Consider the following 12,558-nt stretch of genomic DNA (forward strand, 5'->3'; position numbering starts at 1 on the left):
TTGGCAGAAGACGCCCATTTGGAGGGAAAACTGCCTTTATTTTCCCGGGGCTCCGTAGCCTCCCCCTGCCCCCACTCTTGCCCCCTATCATTTTAACGCTGATCACCCTCATGATGATGAACTTGCAGCTCAGCTTCCTGCCTCCTGCTTGACCTGGGAGCACCAGCAGGCTGCCGGCCTCGCCCTCAGCTCTCTCTTCCTCTCGCAACCCCGGGCTCTGGGGGCGCCGGTGGGGGCTCGGGTGGACCGGGACTGCAGGAGGGGCGCGCAGGGGCGCGGGGTCCCACCGGGGAGCGCGCACGGAGCGGCGCCTCGGCCGCCCTGCTTCCTGGAGCTTGTGCTCCTTTGACCCCAGTGGCAGTCCCTGTCACTGCACCGCTCGCGCTCCCTCCGGCTCGCCGCGCCCTCGCTCCCTCTCCTCGCCCCCTCGCTCGCTCTCTCCCCAGATCGAGGCTGCTCCCGTCCTTTCTCCCCCCTCATCGCTCTCGCGCCGCGCCCCCGAGTCCCCCGCCCCAACCCGCCGCGGGACCTTCGGGGTCGAAGGTTCTGGCCCGCCAGCGCCCCTCGTCGCCCCCGCACGCCCCCTGCGCGCCTCCCACCGGCTCCGGCAGCTCCGCGATGGATCGCCAGCTAGCCCGGCGCTGAAGGCATCCCCGGGACCCGGAGCGCAGCCCGGGCAAGGTAATCCGCCCCGGGAAGGGAGGCGGAGGGCGGGGGAGGGGGAGGAGGCGGCCGGGCGCCCGGTGCCGAGCGCGAGAGGAAGGGAAAAAAATGCACACACAAAGCGGAGCCCGGGTGAGAGGTGCCTTGTCAGAGGCGCGTGCGAGGGGCTCGGAGGCTGTGGACGGCGGCTGCCGGGTGCCCCTGACGTTCGCGCAAGCGGGCGCTTCCCGGGCAATTCGGAGCCCAGGGAGGGCATATTTTCAATCTCCGAGAGAAAGCGAATTCTCTTCAGGAGCTGTCTTCCTCCCACTCCCCATCTTACCCCTCTCCCTCCGCCGCCCCTCCCCCGGCCCTCGGCCCCGACCTCTGGGGTCCTCACCTCCCCACTGTCCCCTCCGCCGGGGTTTCTTCGGTGGGGAGGAGGGGGTGTCGGGAGAGGTAGTCGCTAAAGCGACGGGGATGGGGGTGGGGACGAGGGCTCCGGGAGCTGTTTACTAGAAAGTCCTGGGGTTGTGTGTTCGAGCCTCCCCGGCCTAGGCCCGGGTGCATTGTGTTGGCGCGAGCCCGGGTGCCCGCGGCGGCCCGAGCGAGGTGCGGTGGCCGGGAAGGCGCCGCTCAGCTTTGTGCTCCGGCTGCGCTCAGCGGCCACCCCCGGGACCGCCCGCGCGCGCGCCACTCTCGCGCCGGGCTCTCGCTCGCCTAGTCCCCGCGCCCCAACCTTGCTTTTCGCCACCGCCTCGGGTCTCTGCGGTCGCATTCTGCGGAGCGAGCCAGCGACCCGGGCGGGAGCCAGGGCTGGGCGGCCGGGGACTGCAGCGAGGAAAAGTAACCTTTACTGCTCGATTCCTTCTAGACCGAGGCTTGAGTTTCTTTGCTATTTACGTGTACCCGGGCTCTTTGTAAAGCCTCGAGTTCCGGGGTTTTAAGGCCTAAGAGGTGAAGGGGGCATTTTTCTGGAGGTGGGGGGGGGGGTTAGACTCCACCAGCAATAAAAGAAATTAAGGATGCCCCGGTGAGGTAGATTTAAATAGCACATTTACCTCCTAAACGCACCCCAAATTAAGTGCAAATGGGGGTCATGAAAAATGTGTAATTGATTTGAGTGGCTGCAAGCAGACACAAACAGATCGGGGAGGAAAAAAACAAACAAAACTTTAAGTGAAAGAAAAGATTTCTAAGAGGAGGAAATTCCGTGGTCTCCACACCCCCTTCCAACGCTCTCGGGCTCCCTCCCTTCCTTTCTCTGCCGCTCCTGGGAAGCAGCCCCATAGCTCCGGGGCAGCGTGCAGGGAGGCAGTGGCCGCTGCTCCGGGCACGGCTCCGCTCTGAGGTTCGGGGATGCCAGCCCGGGAGGCTGACGTCGGGGGCGTGGGGCTGTGATGCTCCAGCGAGGATGGCGCGGTGTCAGAGCCATTGGCCGCTGGTGGTCATCAATCAATTCAGGGCTGGGGGAGAGGGAGAGAAAGAAAGACAGGCGCCCGGCGGAGCCTGTGGCCGCGAGCGCCAACGCCAGCAGTGCCAGCAGCGCCAGCAGCAGCGGCAGCGGCCGGGGCGACGGTGGTGGCCACGGGGAACTGAGCGAGTAAGACGAGCTGGTGCTCCAGGAAGGAAGGGGGAGCTGTGGCCCGGACGAGTCGGGGCCGTGAGCTTGGAAGGCAGGTCGAGTGTGCACGTGTGCGCGTGTGCACGTGTGTGTGTGTGCGCGCGCGTGTGCTGTGTGCCTGTGTGTGTGTGTTATAGTAGTAGTAATAGTAGCCGAGCCCACCTCCCAACTGATCACCCTGGGTTTAAAACAAACAAACCAATCCAAAGTAGAGAATTCCGCGCCCCCCCGCCCCACCATATATAGACTCTACTCCTTGCCAAAGGCGCGGGAGAAAAGTCCTGCCCTTCCTCTTTGAAAGAATGTGCCAGTCGGGTGTCCGCAGTGCTGGAGACAAGTTCAGGTGTAAGTGCAGCGGGAGGGAGTGCAGAGGCACGTGGAACTTTGTGTCTCCCTCTTAAAACCCTGGCGGTTAAGCCGCCTCTAAGTCTTGTTTGCATTTCTGCATTTCCCTGTGATGCTGGGATGAGGAACTGGAGATGGGCTTAGGCGCTTGACTTGAGAAAGCACTGCATTTGTTCGGCAGTGGGATGAGAGCGAAACCGTGGGGACTTTGGAGCCAACGAGTTCCCAAGTCTGGCCAGGTCGTCGGGCGATTTGAGGGAGAGCGATTAAAATAAGCGAGCTTGTTCAAGGAGGAAATCGCGGGCTTCTTTCTCATAGGCTCTGCGGTCCAGTGCTTGGGTAGAGAGGTCATGAGTTGTCGCTTTGAAACTTTTGGTAAATTGGACTTCTGGTGTCTAGGAGGTGGAGACAGTTATTTAATCCTTCAGTTTTTAATCCTTTCATTGCCAGCGAGTTTAAAATGCTCTCCAAATTGGATTCCTGGAAAAGAACATCACTGGTTGCACAGCTTAAGGAATAGAAGAAGTGATTGCTGTCTAGGAAATGCAAAATGTGAACACATGATTTTTTTTTTTTTGTAAGAGAAAAACTAGCACCAGCATGAATGGTTGGCAGTGTTAGATCCTTTTAGATTTCTCTTCTGGGATTCCTGGCATATAGTACTGGGTTCCTTTCTTTTGTGGAGCAAATGTGTTGAAATATAAAAGGAAAATTAAAAAAATATATGGGTCTGTTTAAATATTTTGTATGAAAAGTAATGTACGTGTGATGAGGGTGAGAAGTTCCCACAGCTGATCATTTGGCAGGTTTTACTGCCTAAATCCAGGAACAAGGTGATGTAGCTTCTTGACAGTTTTAGGCACTAAGTGTATCATTCTCCTTTCAAGCTTTCTCCAGATTTTTCAGGTTCCAAGAGTGGAACATTGTCCCCTGTCTGAGAGTATTGTCCATATTGTCTATAGTAGTCTCAGAGTATGTTCATTTTGAGATGTGAGTTGAGGTGAACATAGTTTTGTTTTTTTTTTTAGCTTTTTCTTGACATGTCTGTAAAGGTTTCTGCCAAAGTTTTGAAGCTCTCTGCCTCAGTCTGACATTTTCTTCAAAGGACTCCAGATTAAAGAAGATTAGACACTGCAGGTGCACTATTTCGATAAAACATTTGAAAGAGAACATGGTAAAGATGAATTCAAATGAGGTGCCAGCCATCCATTTAGCCCTTCAGAGTTACAGGGGCTTGTGCCTGCTGATGGAAAGATGTTCTGTTTGTCTTGCTGGGGCAAAGGTGTGAACAGGCTCCTATTACAACTTAATAGAAAGGCAATTGTACCTTGGCTTCAGAAGACAGTGGACCTTTTAAGAGTGACTTGGTCACCTTCTAAATTCTCTGTCTTCTGGGTTTCTGAGAGGAGGGACTAATGCTAACTACTGTAAGTCTTTGCATAGGTATTTGCATATTAAGTATGCATGTTTTATTTTGAGACCTTTTCACTTAGTTTAATTAGCAAGTTAACTCCAGAAACATTTAACCAGTTTCTGGCAGAGTCCAGAGATTGTGACTGAGAGGTCACAATGGTCTAGACATGAATTTTGTTTCCTTTGCTTCTTAATGTTCTGTATTTCACACAATAGACATTGATGGCAGGAGCATAAGAATTGCCATGTAATTTTTACTCCACTGTCTAATTTATGCAAACACTAAGTTCCTGCAGTCTGAAAATGTGTATTTTTTCCCCTCTGTGCTTTGATGGCTAACATTCTTTTTAATGACAGTCATTTCTATAACAGGAAGATGTTTTCATTTGTATTTACTTTTCAGCTCAGCGCAATTATGTAGTTTTGCGCTTCAGTAGTGTCTCCGTACTTTGTGTCTCAAAAGAGAATTACAGTACTTAGAACAGGACTGCAATTTGAAGCAGGTGTTGTGTTTTACTGTTATGCAAAATAACAGTAAAATATAATTGTGGGGGAAATTAAGGAAACAGCTGCAAACTTGGTATGAAAACTGCTACATTATGATTTGTAAGCAGTTCTTAGCGGTGTCTTACATCAGAGAAGCAGAGAAAGATTTTAATTTAGTTAATCCTACGGCCTGGTTGTCTATCAACTGGTGTAAAAGGACTCAAACTTCCCATGAAGTTAGGAAAGAAGAAAGAGAACCCAAAGTGACATTTTGTTTCAAATGCCAGAGCACCAGGGATTCCTCTCCTGGCAGTGTTGTAACTGGGGACTCAGGCAAGGTGGGTATGATTGAGCTTGCTTTGCTAATATGAAGGAGGCAATGGTTTGAGTAGAACGTTGTGGAATTTCTTAGCCTAGCTAGCATATGGAGGCGTACACAAGCCCCGGGGTTGTAAAATAATAAAATAAATGGCCTATGGCAGGCCATCTGCCTTTTGCTCGATATTTAAGGTGTTTCATGCCAGATTTAAATCTAATCTTATTATTCTAAATATTTTTATTTGAGATAACAGCTAAGATCCCTGGAGCAAAATGGTGCACACGACAAGTGTATTCTGATGTGAACACTTAAAGTAAGATGGTGGGTTACCAAGGGTTACCCAAGGAGAGTGCTTCCCGCTTCTCTGATGTGTTGATCAATTACAACAGCTTTGTTGCATGGGTTTGCTCTCCTCAGTCTTTGCACATCTGTTATGAAAATAATCACCATCATTTCTGAACCCAGTGCAGCAAATAATATATTGATATATATAAACAGAATAAGAACTAATGGAGAATTAAAAAAAAAAGGGATGAAACCAACTACTGATAACTATGCAGCTTCAAAAAAGAATGAGGTGGCAGATGCAATGGTTGCCTTGCTTTTTCTACCTTGTCTGGGTTTAAAGAGGGGAAATAAAGTATAATTTTAATTGGTGGTGCAGGCCTGGATGTCTTTGACTTTTCCCAGAGTGACTGGAGTGTTTAAAGAAATTATGCTGCATTTAGTAAGATGGATTTGCCTTGCCATAAAGTTCTTGTACTGAGTGGAATACATGTCTCTCTGCTTGCCTACCTGCTTGTCTGTCTAGCTAGCTAACTACGTAGTGAGCCTGCCAGCCAGCCACAAACGAAGCACTGGATACCTATGGATTGACCTGTTTGTAAAAGAAAAAAAATGTGTCACGTGTGCACATGATGGTCACACTTAGATAATTGCTTTGAGCATAGCATTTAAAATTTACATTTGTCATTGTGTTAGATGACTGTTTTAAGCACTGAGACTTCAAGTTATTATATGATGCCAACTTTGTGCAGACCAAACATTCCAATTAGCAGGGATGGTTTGGAGGATTCTCCAATTTGAGTAAAAACCATTTATAGCTAGATACCATGGCAACTGTGGCTATGCCCCTCCGTTATTCATGTTAAGTGCAATAATTATAATTAAAGAAAAAATATCTTGGTTTTGAACAACATTGAGGTGATTTGTTAGCAGCCAGCAGTGCCATGGTGTGTGTGATGTCCAGCGTGATGTGCTCACAGGGTGGAGTAAGGAAGGTGGTATCTACCCGGCAACAGCAAATATTAAGATTTTTCCTGAACCAATATCACTTCCGGCTACTGCGTTTGATGTTGTTTTAAAATGCCTTCTTTCCTTTTATAATATTTTTTTTCTTTTTCCAGAAACTCCCAGAGGTATTGATGAGTAGATCCTTGGGCTCAGAGGTTGGCTGAAACACACCATGCCTGCTTCCATCCTTTGCTCCGGAAAGTTGTGAATTGCTCATGCCTATAAGGAGGAAGGATGGCACATGGGATTCCTTCTCAAGGCAAAGTTACCATAACGGTGGATGAGTACAGCTCAAATCCCACCCAGGCATTCACGCACTACAACATCAACCAGAGCAGATTCCAGCCACCACATGTCCACATGTAAGTATGGCTCATACATTTAACAGAACTGACAATCGGGAAATTATAATAAAAAGAGAGAGTTACTGATGTCTTATGTTAGGGAGAATAAAAGGCACATGTTTTGGAAAGCATGGGGGTATTTGTGGATTCAAGTACAGCTCAGAAGACTCCCTAACAGCTGGGTAATATTTCCATTTCCCAAGTACTTTCAGAGATATTTGACATGAGATTTGCATAGCCTTTGAGAGGAGGGAGCAGGTTACTCACAGTTTGTGAAAAGCAACAGAGAAGTTAAGGTACTTGTTGATTGTCACACAGTAAATCTCTACAGAATATCCTGATTTCTTTTACGTAGTATTGCTTGCCTTCATGATGAAAGATTTCCTTAGCATTTCTATAGCTTCCCCTCCCCACATACACAGATGTCACCCCCACACCCTTTATGTTCAGCTGGGAAATAGGCTAATTGAAACTGATTGTCAGCTATTGCTAAGTCCATTGTATTCCTGTTGCTGGTAGAATATGTGCTGCATACCACAGGACTAACAATGTGGGGAGCAAAGGATGAAGGGGCACTGGAATTGCACTTGTCTCTTACTCCCTAATACTGTTTAAGTCCTATTGCAACTTAAGGAACAAAAGTGTGGGAGAAATCCAGAGGCACATTCTGCAGCACCTGGATGCACACCATCTTTTTTCTGCTTCTCTGCTACAGGGTGTGCTGGGCTTTCAGCAGAAGGCGGCAAAAGGTCAGCATCTCCCTTGTTTATTCAAGGCCTGGTGCTCATTCTCTATTAGACCCTTCCAGTGTCTAACATGAGTCTTTCATAGTAGGACTAAACCTCTTTGAAAACTATTGTATAGTCAAGAGAGAAAGGAGGTTAGGGCTCCATAGACTGTTTTCGCCATTCCAGGCAGAACTGAACTCGGGGCATGTACAAGTCACAAGCTCCTTTTTAAAAATTAGGATGACCTCTCCACCCTCCGACAAAATAGACGTGTGCACACACACACACACACACACACACCCTCAAGTTTAGAAACATTAACCAAACAAAAATCGTTCTGTTGACTGCTTGGATATTAGTGCAAATACTAGGATGCTACCTGCAAGTATATTCTGTGGAGTCCCTCAGTTACCTGCCGTAGGTCACTTACCTAGTGGCAGCATGTAAACTGTAGTACTGGCTGGTGGGGGAAAAAGAAAAAAGGGAAAGAAAAATTTTTGCACCTGGTTAGTACTAGGTTATTTCTCAGAATTTCAGCATTTCTTTATATCAGGCTCTGTTTACATTATGAAGGATTGCTAAGGTGATTTTGAGGAAAAGTTTTCATGGCAATATGATTTTTTTTTTAAATCATATTGTTTTGTTAAATGTCTTCTTAAAAATAACTGTTCATTTCAAATTCTCCTTTTTGTCTTCTGCTTCTGTTTTTTTAAACTCTATCTTAGAATTTATGCAAATTATTTTGTGAAAATAATATTTTGTACTAACAAAGAATTTTGTGGATTCTCTTTCTGTTCAGTCAAAGTAAGTTATGCTTTGCCTTGGAAACTCACTGATGGAGAATCTCAACCTGGTCTTCCCTTAGTAGTGGCCATAAAAATCCACTGATAAACTATGAATGCACAGAGAGATTTTTAAAATCACACAACCTTAGAAATGGCCTACTGACACCTCGCCCTGACAGATCTCAAAGATCAAATTAACACTTTTTGATAAAAAGCGACTTGAAAACCTGAGTTTGCAGTGGCAGCCTGGATGTCTGTATAGCCCTTTCCCCAGACTTCCCGCCTTGAAATTCTCCCTCTCCCCAGCTCAGCTTTCTTTCCCCCTTGTCACCCCACCTGTGTCTTTGCTCCAGCCATATACATTGGCTCCCTGTCACTGAGCACGCTGTGGGCCTCCCATGTCAGTGGCTTTGCCTTCGCTGTTTCTCAGAGATATTCACATAATGTTCATTAGAAGCCTCAGAGCCACTTCAGGCCTCCCCATGTACAAGAGAAGGATGTGACCCAAACCAAGTGGACTGCATCCTGCCCTCCAACATGATGTCCCTGGTCACATGGCATTGACTTCATCCCATACTTCCTCCATGTCATTTCTTCCTCTCTGTCCCCCTTCCTCTCTCTCTCCCCCTTGCTGTTATAATTACCTGTATTGGTATAGTTGCGTAGGTAGATGGGCAATATATCTATATCCACATAGCTCTGTCTATATCTCTATCACCTGCCTTATCCTCTCAGTGACATCATGCATTGCTTGAAGGCAGGGATTGTGCTTCTGAGCAAGCAACAATTGCTCAAAAAATGTGGGTGAATTAATTGATCCATTGATCTATTGACTTTGTTTATACTTTGAGATGAGAAATTGTGATTGGAATGTGGACATTTCCACTGGATTGTTTCTCCCTGTCCCTGCATTTGTGTTGGTGTGAAGGTATGTATTGTCTAGATGCTGGCTCACCTTTATTTTGACCTTATTTCTCCAAACTTAGTGCCTTAGTGCAGTGGCTGGCCCATACTAGGTGTTCAGATATCTTGGTTGAATGCTGTCATGTTCTATTTCTGTTCTATTGGGAAAACAACAGAGATTGCCTTTAATCGAAATAGAAACGTGAACTATCTGGAAAACATCTATAAACTATTTTGTCTATCCGTCTAAAGTTCCTTCAGTTTTTCTGAAATTTCCAATGTCATGACAGACCTTTGTTCTTCTCCCCAATGGCAGTTGCCTTTTCTGCTTGAATTGCTGCTCATTTCTTTTGCATGGAGTTCTGAAATACTTGTTTTCTTTTTCACTTCTACCTGAGGTGTGAAGACCCATGAAGGCTCAGTGGGATTGGATTTGCAGTCCTGGTCTGTGGTCTGTTAAGTGATCTGTTACCCTCTTTCACTCAGTTGGAGGTTTCTCCCCACAGTTAAGGATAGCTCACTTCTGTCGCAGCTCAGATAGCATTACCTCAGCTTCCTGACCCACCATCAGCACTGTTTCCCTTCTCTGATCTTCAGCTACTCACCTGTAGACACTGGTGCCAAGCGATAGTTAAGGATCTAAATGTTAGCTTTGAAATACCCAAGTTAAGATTGCAGTTAAGGATATTTACGTGCTAGGTGTGGCTGCTTGGGGAAGTACAGATACAGGCAACCTGGTCCCTATCTTCACAAAGCTTGCCACTGAATATTTTACTGATTTGTGCATAGAAGAACAGTGGTGTAGGTCAGAGTTGGGGGGACAGTGAAAGGAGTCACCAGAGACAGAGTGGGGAGCAGAATAGGCGAATCTACTGATACACACTGCTGAGGGGAGCAATGGGCAAGACAGGAGAGGTCTACTGGCCAGGGATAGAACTCGTGCTGCAATGGCTGCCCATAGCTCATAGTGCTGAGGCTTAACCCCCTGCCCCACCAAAAGGGTCTCTAATAGGTTTGCTCCTTTGGTCTTGGTGAGGGTTCACTTGTGAGTCCTGATGAGGCTGACGCGCTGTCTTCAAGCTTTCTAAGAAACACTGGTTTGCAGCTCTGCCTGTGGTGTAGGGAAGATTTCTTTTAAACGAAAGCAATCCTGTGTGACCTTGGAAGAGAAAATTAAAACACAGCTGGAGTTGGCAGGGCAGAATTTAACCCAGAATTTGTGTGCCTCTCTTACCCTTGAATATAATAATAGATGTGTTGATTGAACACCAACAATTAACAGAGCTTCATTTTTCCAGAACTCCTTCATCTTTCCTGAGCCAAATGTTGAGAAAGTGATTTCGTATTTTTAATGATGGCGGGTGGAATTTCTGAAGGCGCCAAAGTAGTTCAGACAACATCATAAAGATTTTGTATGTTTTCAATTATCTGAGGCCTAATCAAATATTATAAAACCGTTTTTAGTAGCGTTTCCAACCATTTCAGTTTTTTTCACTGAAATTCTTAGTTTTGGGAGACCCCCTTCAGTCACCTTCTAACCAGAAGTGGTTGTTTGCCCTACCAAAGTTCATTCCTCACCTTTTACTTTAAGGATTGGTTGCTAGGAAGCACACATCAAATTTTATTTCCAGTTTTCATCTCTTTGTTGGTCTGCATCTTTGGTTATCAGTATGCGTCAAATCCCACGTAGCTCTTGATCTTTTAACATGTTTGAGGAAGCAGATACCATCATGGTTGACAGTGCCAGTGAAATTAGATTGTTGGGTTGAAAAATGTGGGTGCATCACTTACAAACTATATCTCCCACCATGAAGAAATATATTAGCTTTTTCCATATGTGACTAGTGAACATTAGAATTAGTGCCTAGCTCAGAAGGCTATGGCAGAAGTTAATATCAATATTATTTGTGAAGTTCTTGGAGGGTTGTTTGGTACATAGTCTAATCTCAAAAAAATGTAATGTTATTAATGATGTATTGTCTTTTTTATTTTAAATATTTTCAATTTCTTTTGAAAATTAGAGGAGTGTAAATAAATGAATACATCACATTGTTGCTAAGCTATATCCTGTCTTCTGAGAGTAACATCATGAACATACTTTTCTGGGTGGATATTTTGGGGTTTGCAAGTGTCCTGACTTTTTAGTGTCCACTGAGATCAACAGCCTCAGAGCATCTCACTTACCTGCAGCTGCTCCTTGGGAGTGGCAATCCCAGGCCAGGATGAAACCCCAGGAACTGAGTCTTTACAGTATGTTCTTTGCAAAGTCCCAGGGCCTTCTTCCACTTGGACTGGACTCACACACCCATTGGTGTCTTCAGCTCTTTGATCCGTGACTATGGCTAAAACAGAAGCATAAATAACCAGGATCGAGTATAAGGGGTAGAGGTTGGATTGGAGGATGAGGACATTATTCCCACAGAAGTTCAGAGTATAGTCAGCAATCAGAGATCTCTATACAAATGCCAGGCCTACCAGGTACTGGCTTAGCTTGGTGATGACAGTTTACTGAAGCTGCCTTCTCATCTGTAAAGTGGGCTTAATGACTCCTTCAGGATGGTGATGTCATCAAATGAAATGACATTGGTGACATTTAGTGCTTGAAAGAGAGTACTCTATAAATAGGTGCTGTGATGGTATTTATTGTTTTGTCTAGTAGCGGGTGAGCATGGGATAAGTGTTAACATCTTTCATTCTAAAGTGCTTAGCTGTATGAAACCTGACAAGTCCAGCCTGCGGTCTTGTTGCTTAGTTGCATTGTACAGCATCTGTCCCTGTGGCTTGGTCATTGCTAATCAAAAAGGATCTGAAGTTTTTAAAGTATTTAGGTGATCATTCCATACCAGATTCTTACAGAATATTCTTTATTTGCAGCCGAGGTTTCATTTTCATTTCATTTCAGTTCAGAAATGTGCAAAGTAAATATTTATTTCAGGTCTGTATTAGGTATCTTTGTTTAGATATGAAGTTACAGAAAAGTGATATTTGGTATCAAAACACGTAAAAGCATGTAGAAAGATAAATACCAGCATCCGTGTAGTTAATTAGGGAATAAATTTGAAGATGAATGTAGGGGAGGGAACTTGGGGTCCAGCCCGTTCACTTTTTATTTTATGTACTTTTTTATAATGTGAATTATTTGTTTTTACATCACTACATACCACTTCGATGATAAAATGTTCTTTAAAGAATGATAAAAGTGTAAGTCCTGCTTTGTTTGCAAGATTTATTTTAAGTGGTTCTCTAATGCAAATCTACATTATTTGGACTTAACCTGCTTGGATGTTACCTTCTGTTTTTACTTTGCAATTAAGAAGTAGAACAACAACTGTCCATTGGTTGAATAGAATTCAACTTGCTCATGCATAGGAAGAGAACGCTGTAAGGATGTTGCCTACTTTTTAGTCCTGTGCCTGAAGGGACATTTATTTGAAGTAGTATCTTCAAATCCATTTTTGGAAGCTTCAGAATATGTAGCATCAGTGAAAAAATGAAAGGGGAAAAAAAGGCCACTATAGTAGATGACTTGATAATATTTTAGGGAAAGTATGTCCTAGTCCTTTCTTGGTACTAATTAGCTGTGTGATCTTTAACAAGCTGATCTCTCTGGATTTCGGGTATCTCAGTGGCGACTGGGCTTGATGATACTGAGAGCCAGCCTTTCCCATTCTGACAG

General features: G+C 45.5%; 1 protein-coding gene across 3 annotated transcripts in view; it reads left to right on the top strand.

The window, feature by feature from the left end:
* The first annotated feature begins 282 nt into the window (after positions 1 to 282).
* The window catches only part of MPPED2 (metallophosphoesterase domain containing 2), a 162,850-nt gene continuing 150,574 nt past the window's right edge, over positions 283 to 12,558 (top strand). Inside the window, exons 1-2 of one of the 3 annotated variants that reach the window (XM_004682959.2) lie at positions 283 to 681; positions 6,236 to 6,484. In XM_004682959.2, coding sequence (XP_004683016.1) covers positions 6,357 to 6,484 — 128 coding nt within the window. In that variant the 5' untranslated portion in view covers positions 283 to 681; positions 6,236 to 6,356. Of the gene's footprint in view, positions 682 to 2,160; positions 2,246 to 2,563; positions 2,612 to 6,235; positions 6,485 to 12,558 lie in introns of those variants that run through there. The other 2 variants (XM_012725735.1, XM_012725736.1) reach the window with 2 other exon arrangements.

The sequence above is a fragment of the Condylura cristata genome, unplaced genomic scaffold (assembly GCF_000260355.1).
Source record: "Condylura cristata isolate star-nosed mole 26May11 unplaced genomic scaffold, ConCri1.0 scaffold00015, whole genome shotgun sequence".
NCBI classification, from domain to species: Eukaryota; Metazoa; Chordata; class Mammalia; order Eulipotyphla; family Talpidae; genus Condylura; species Condylura cristata.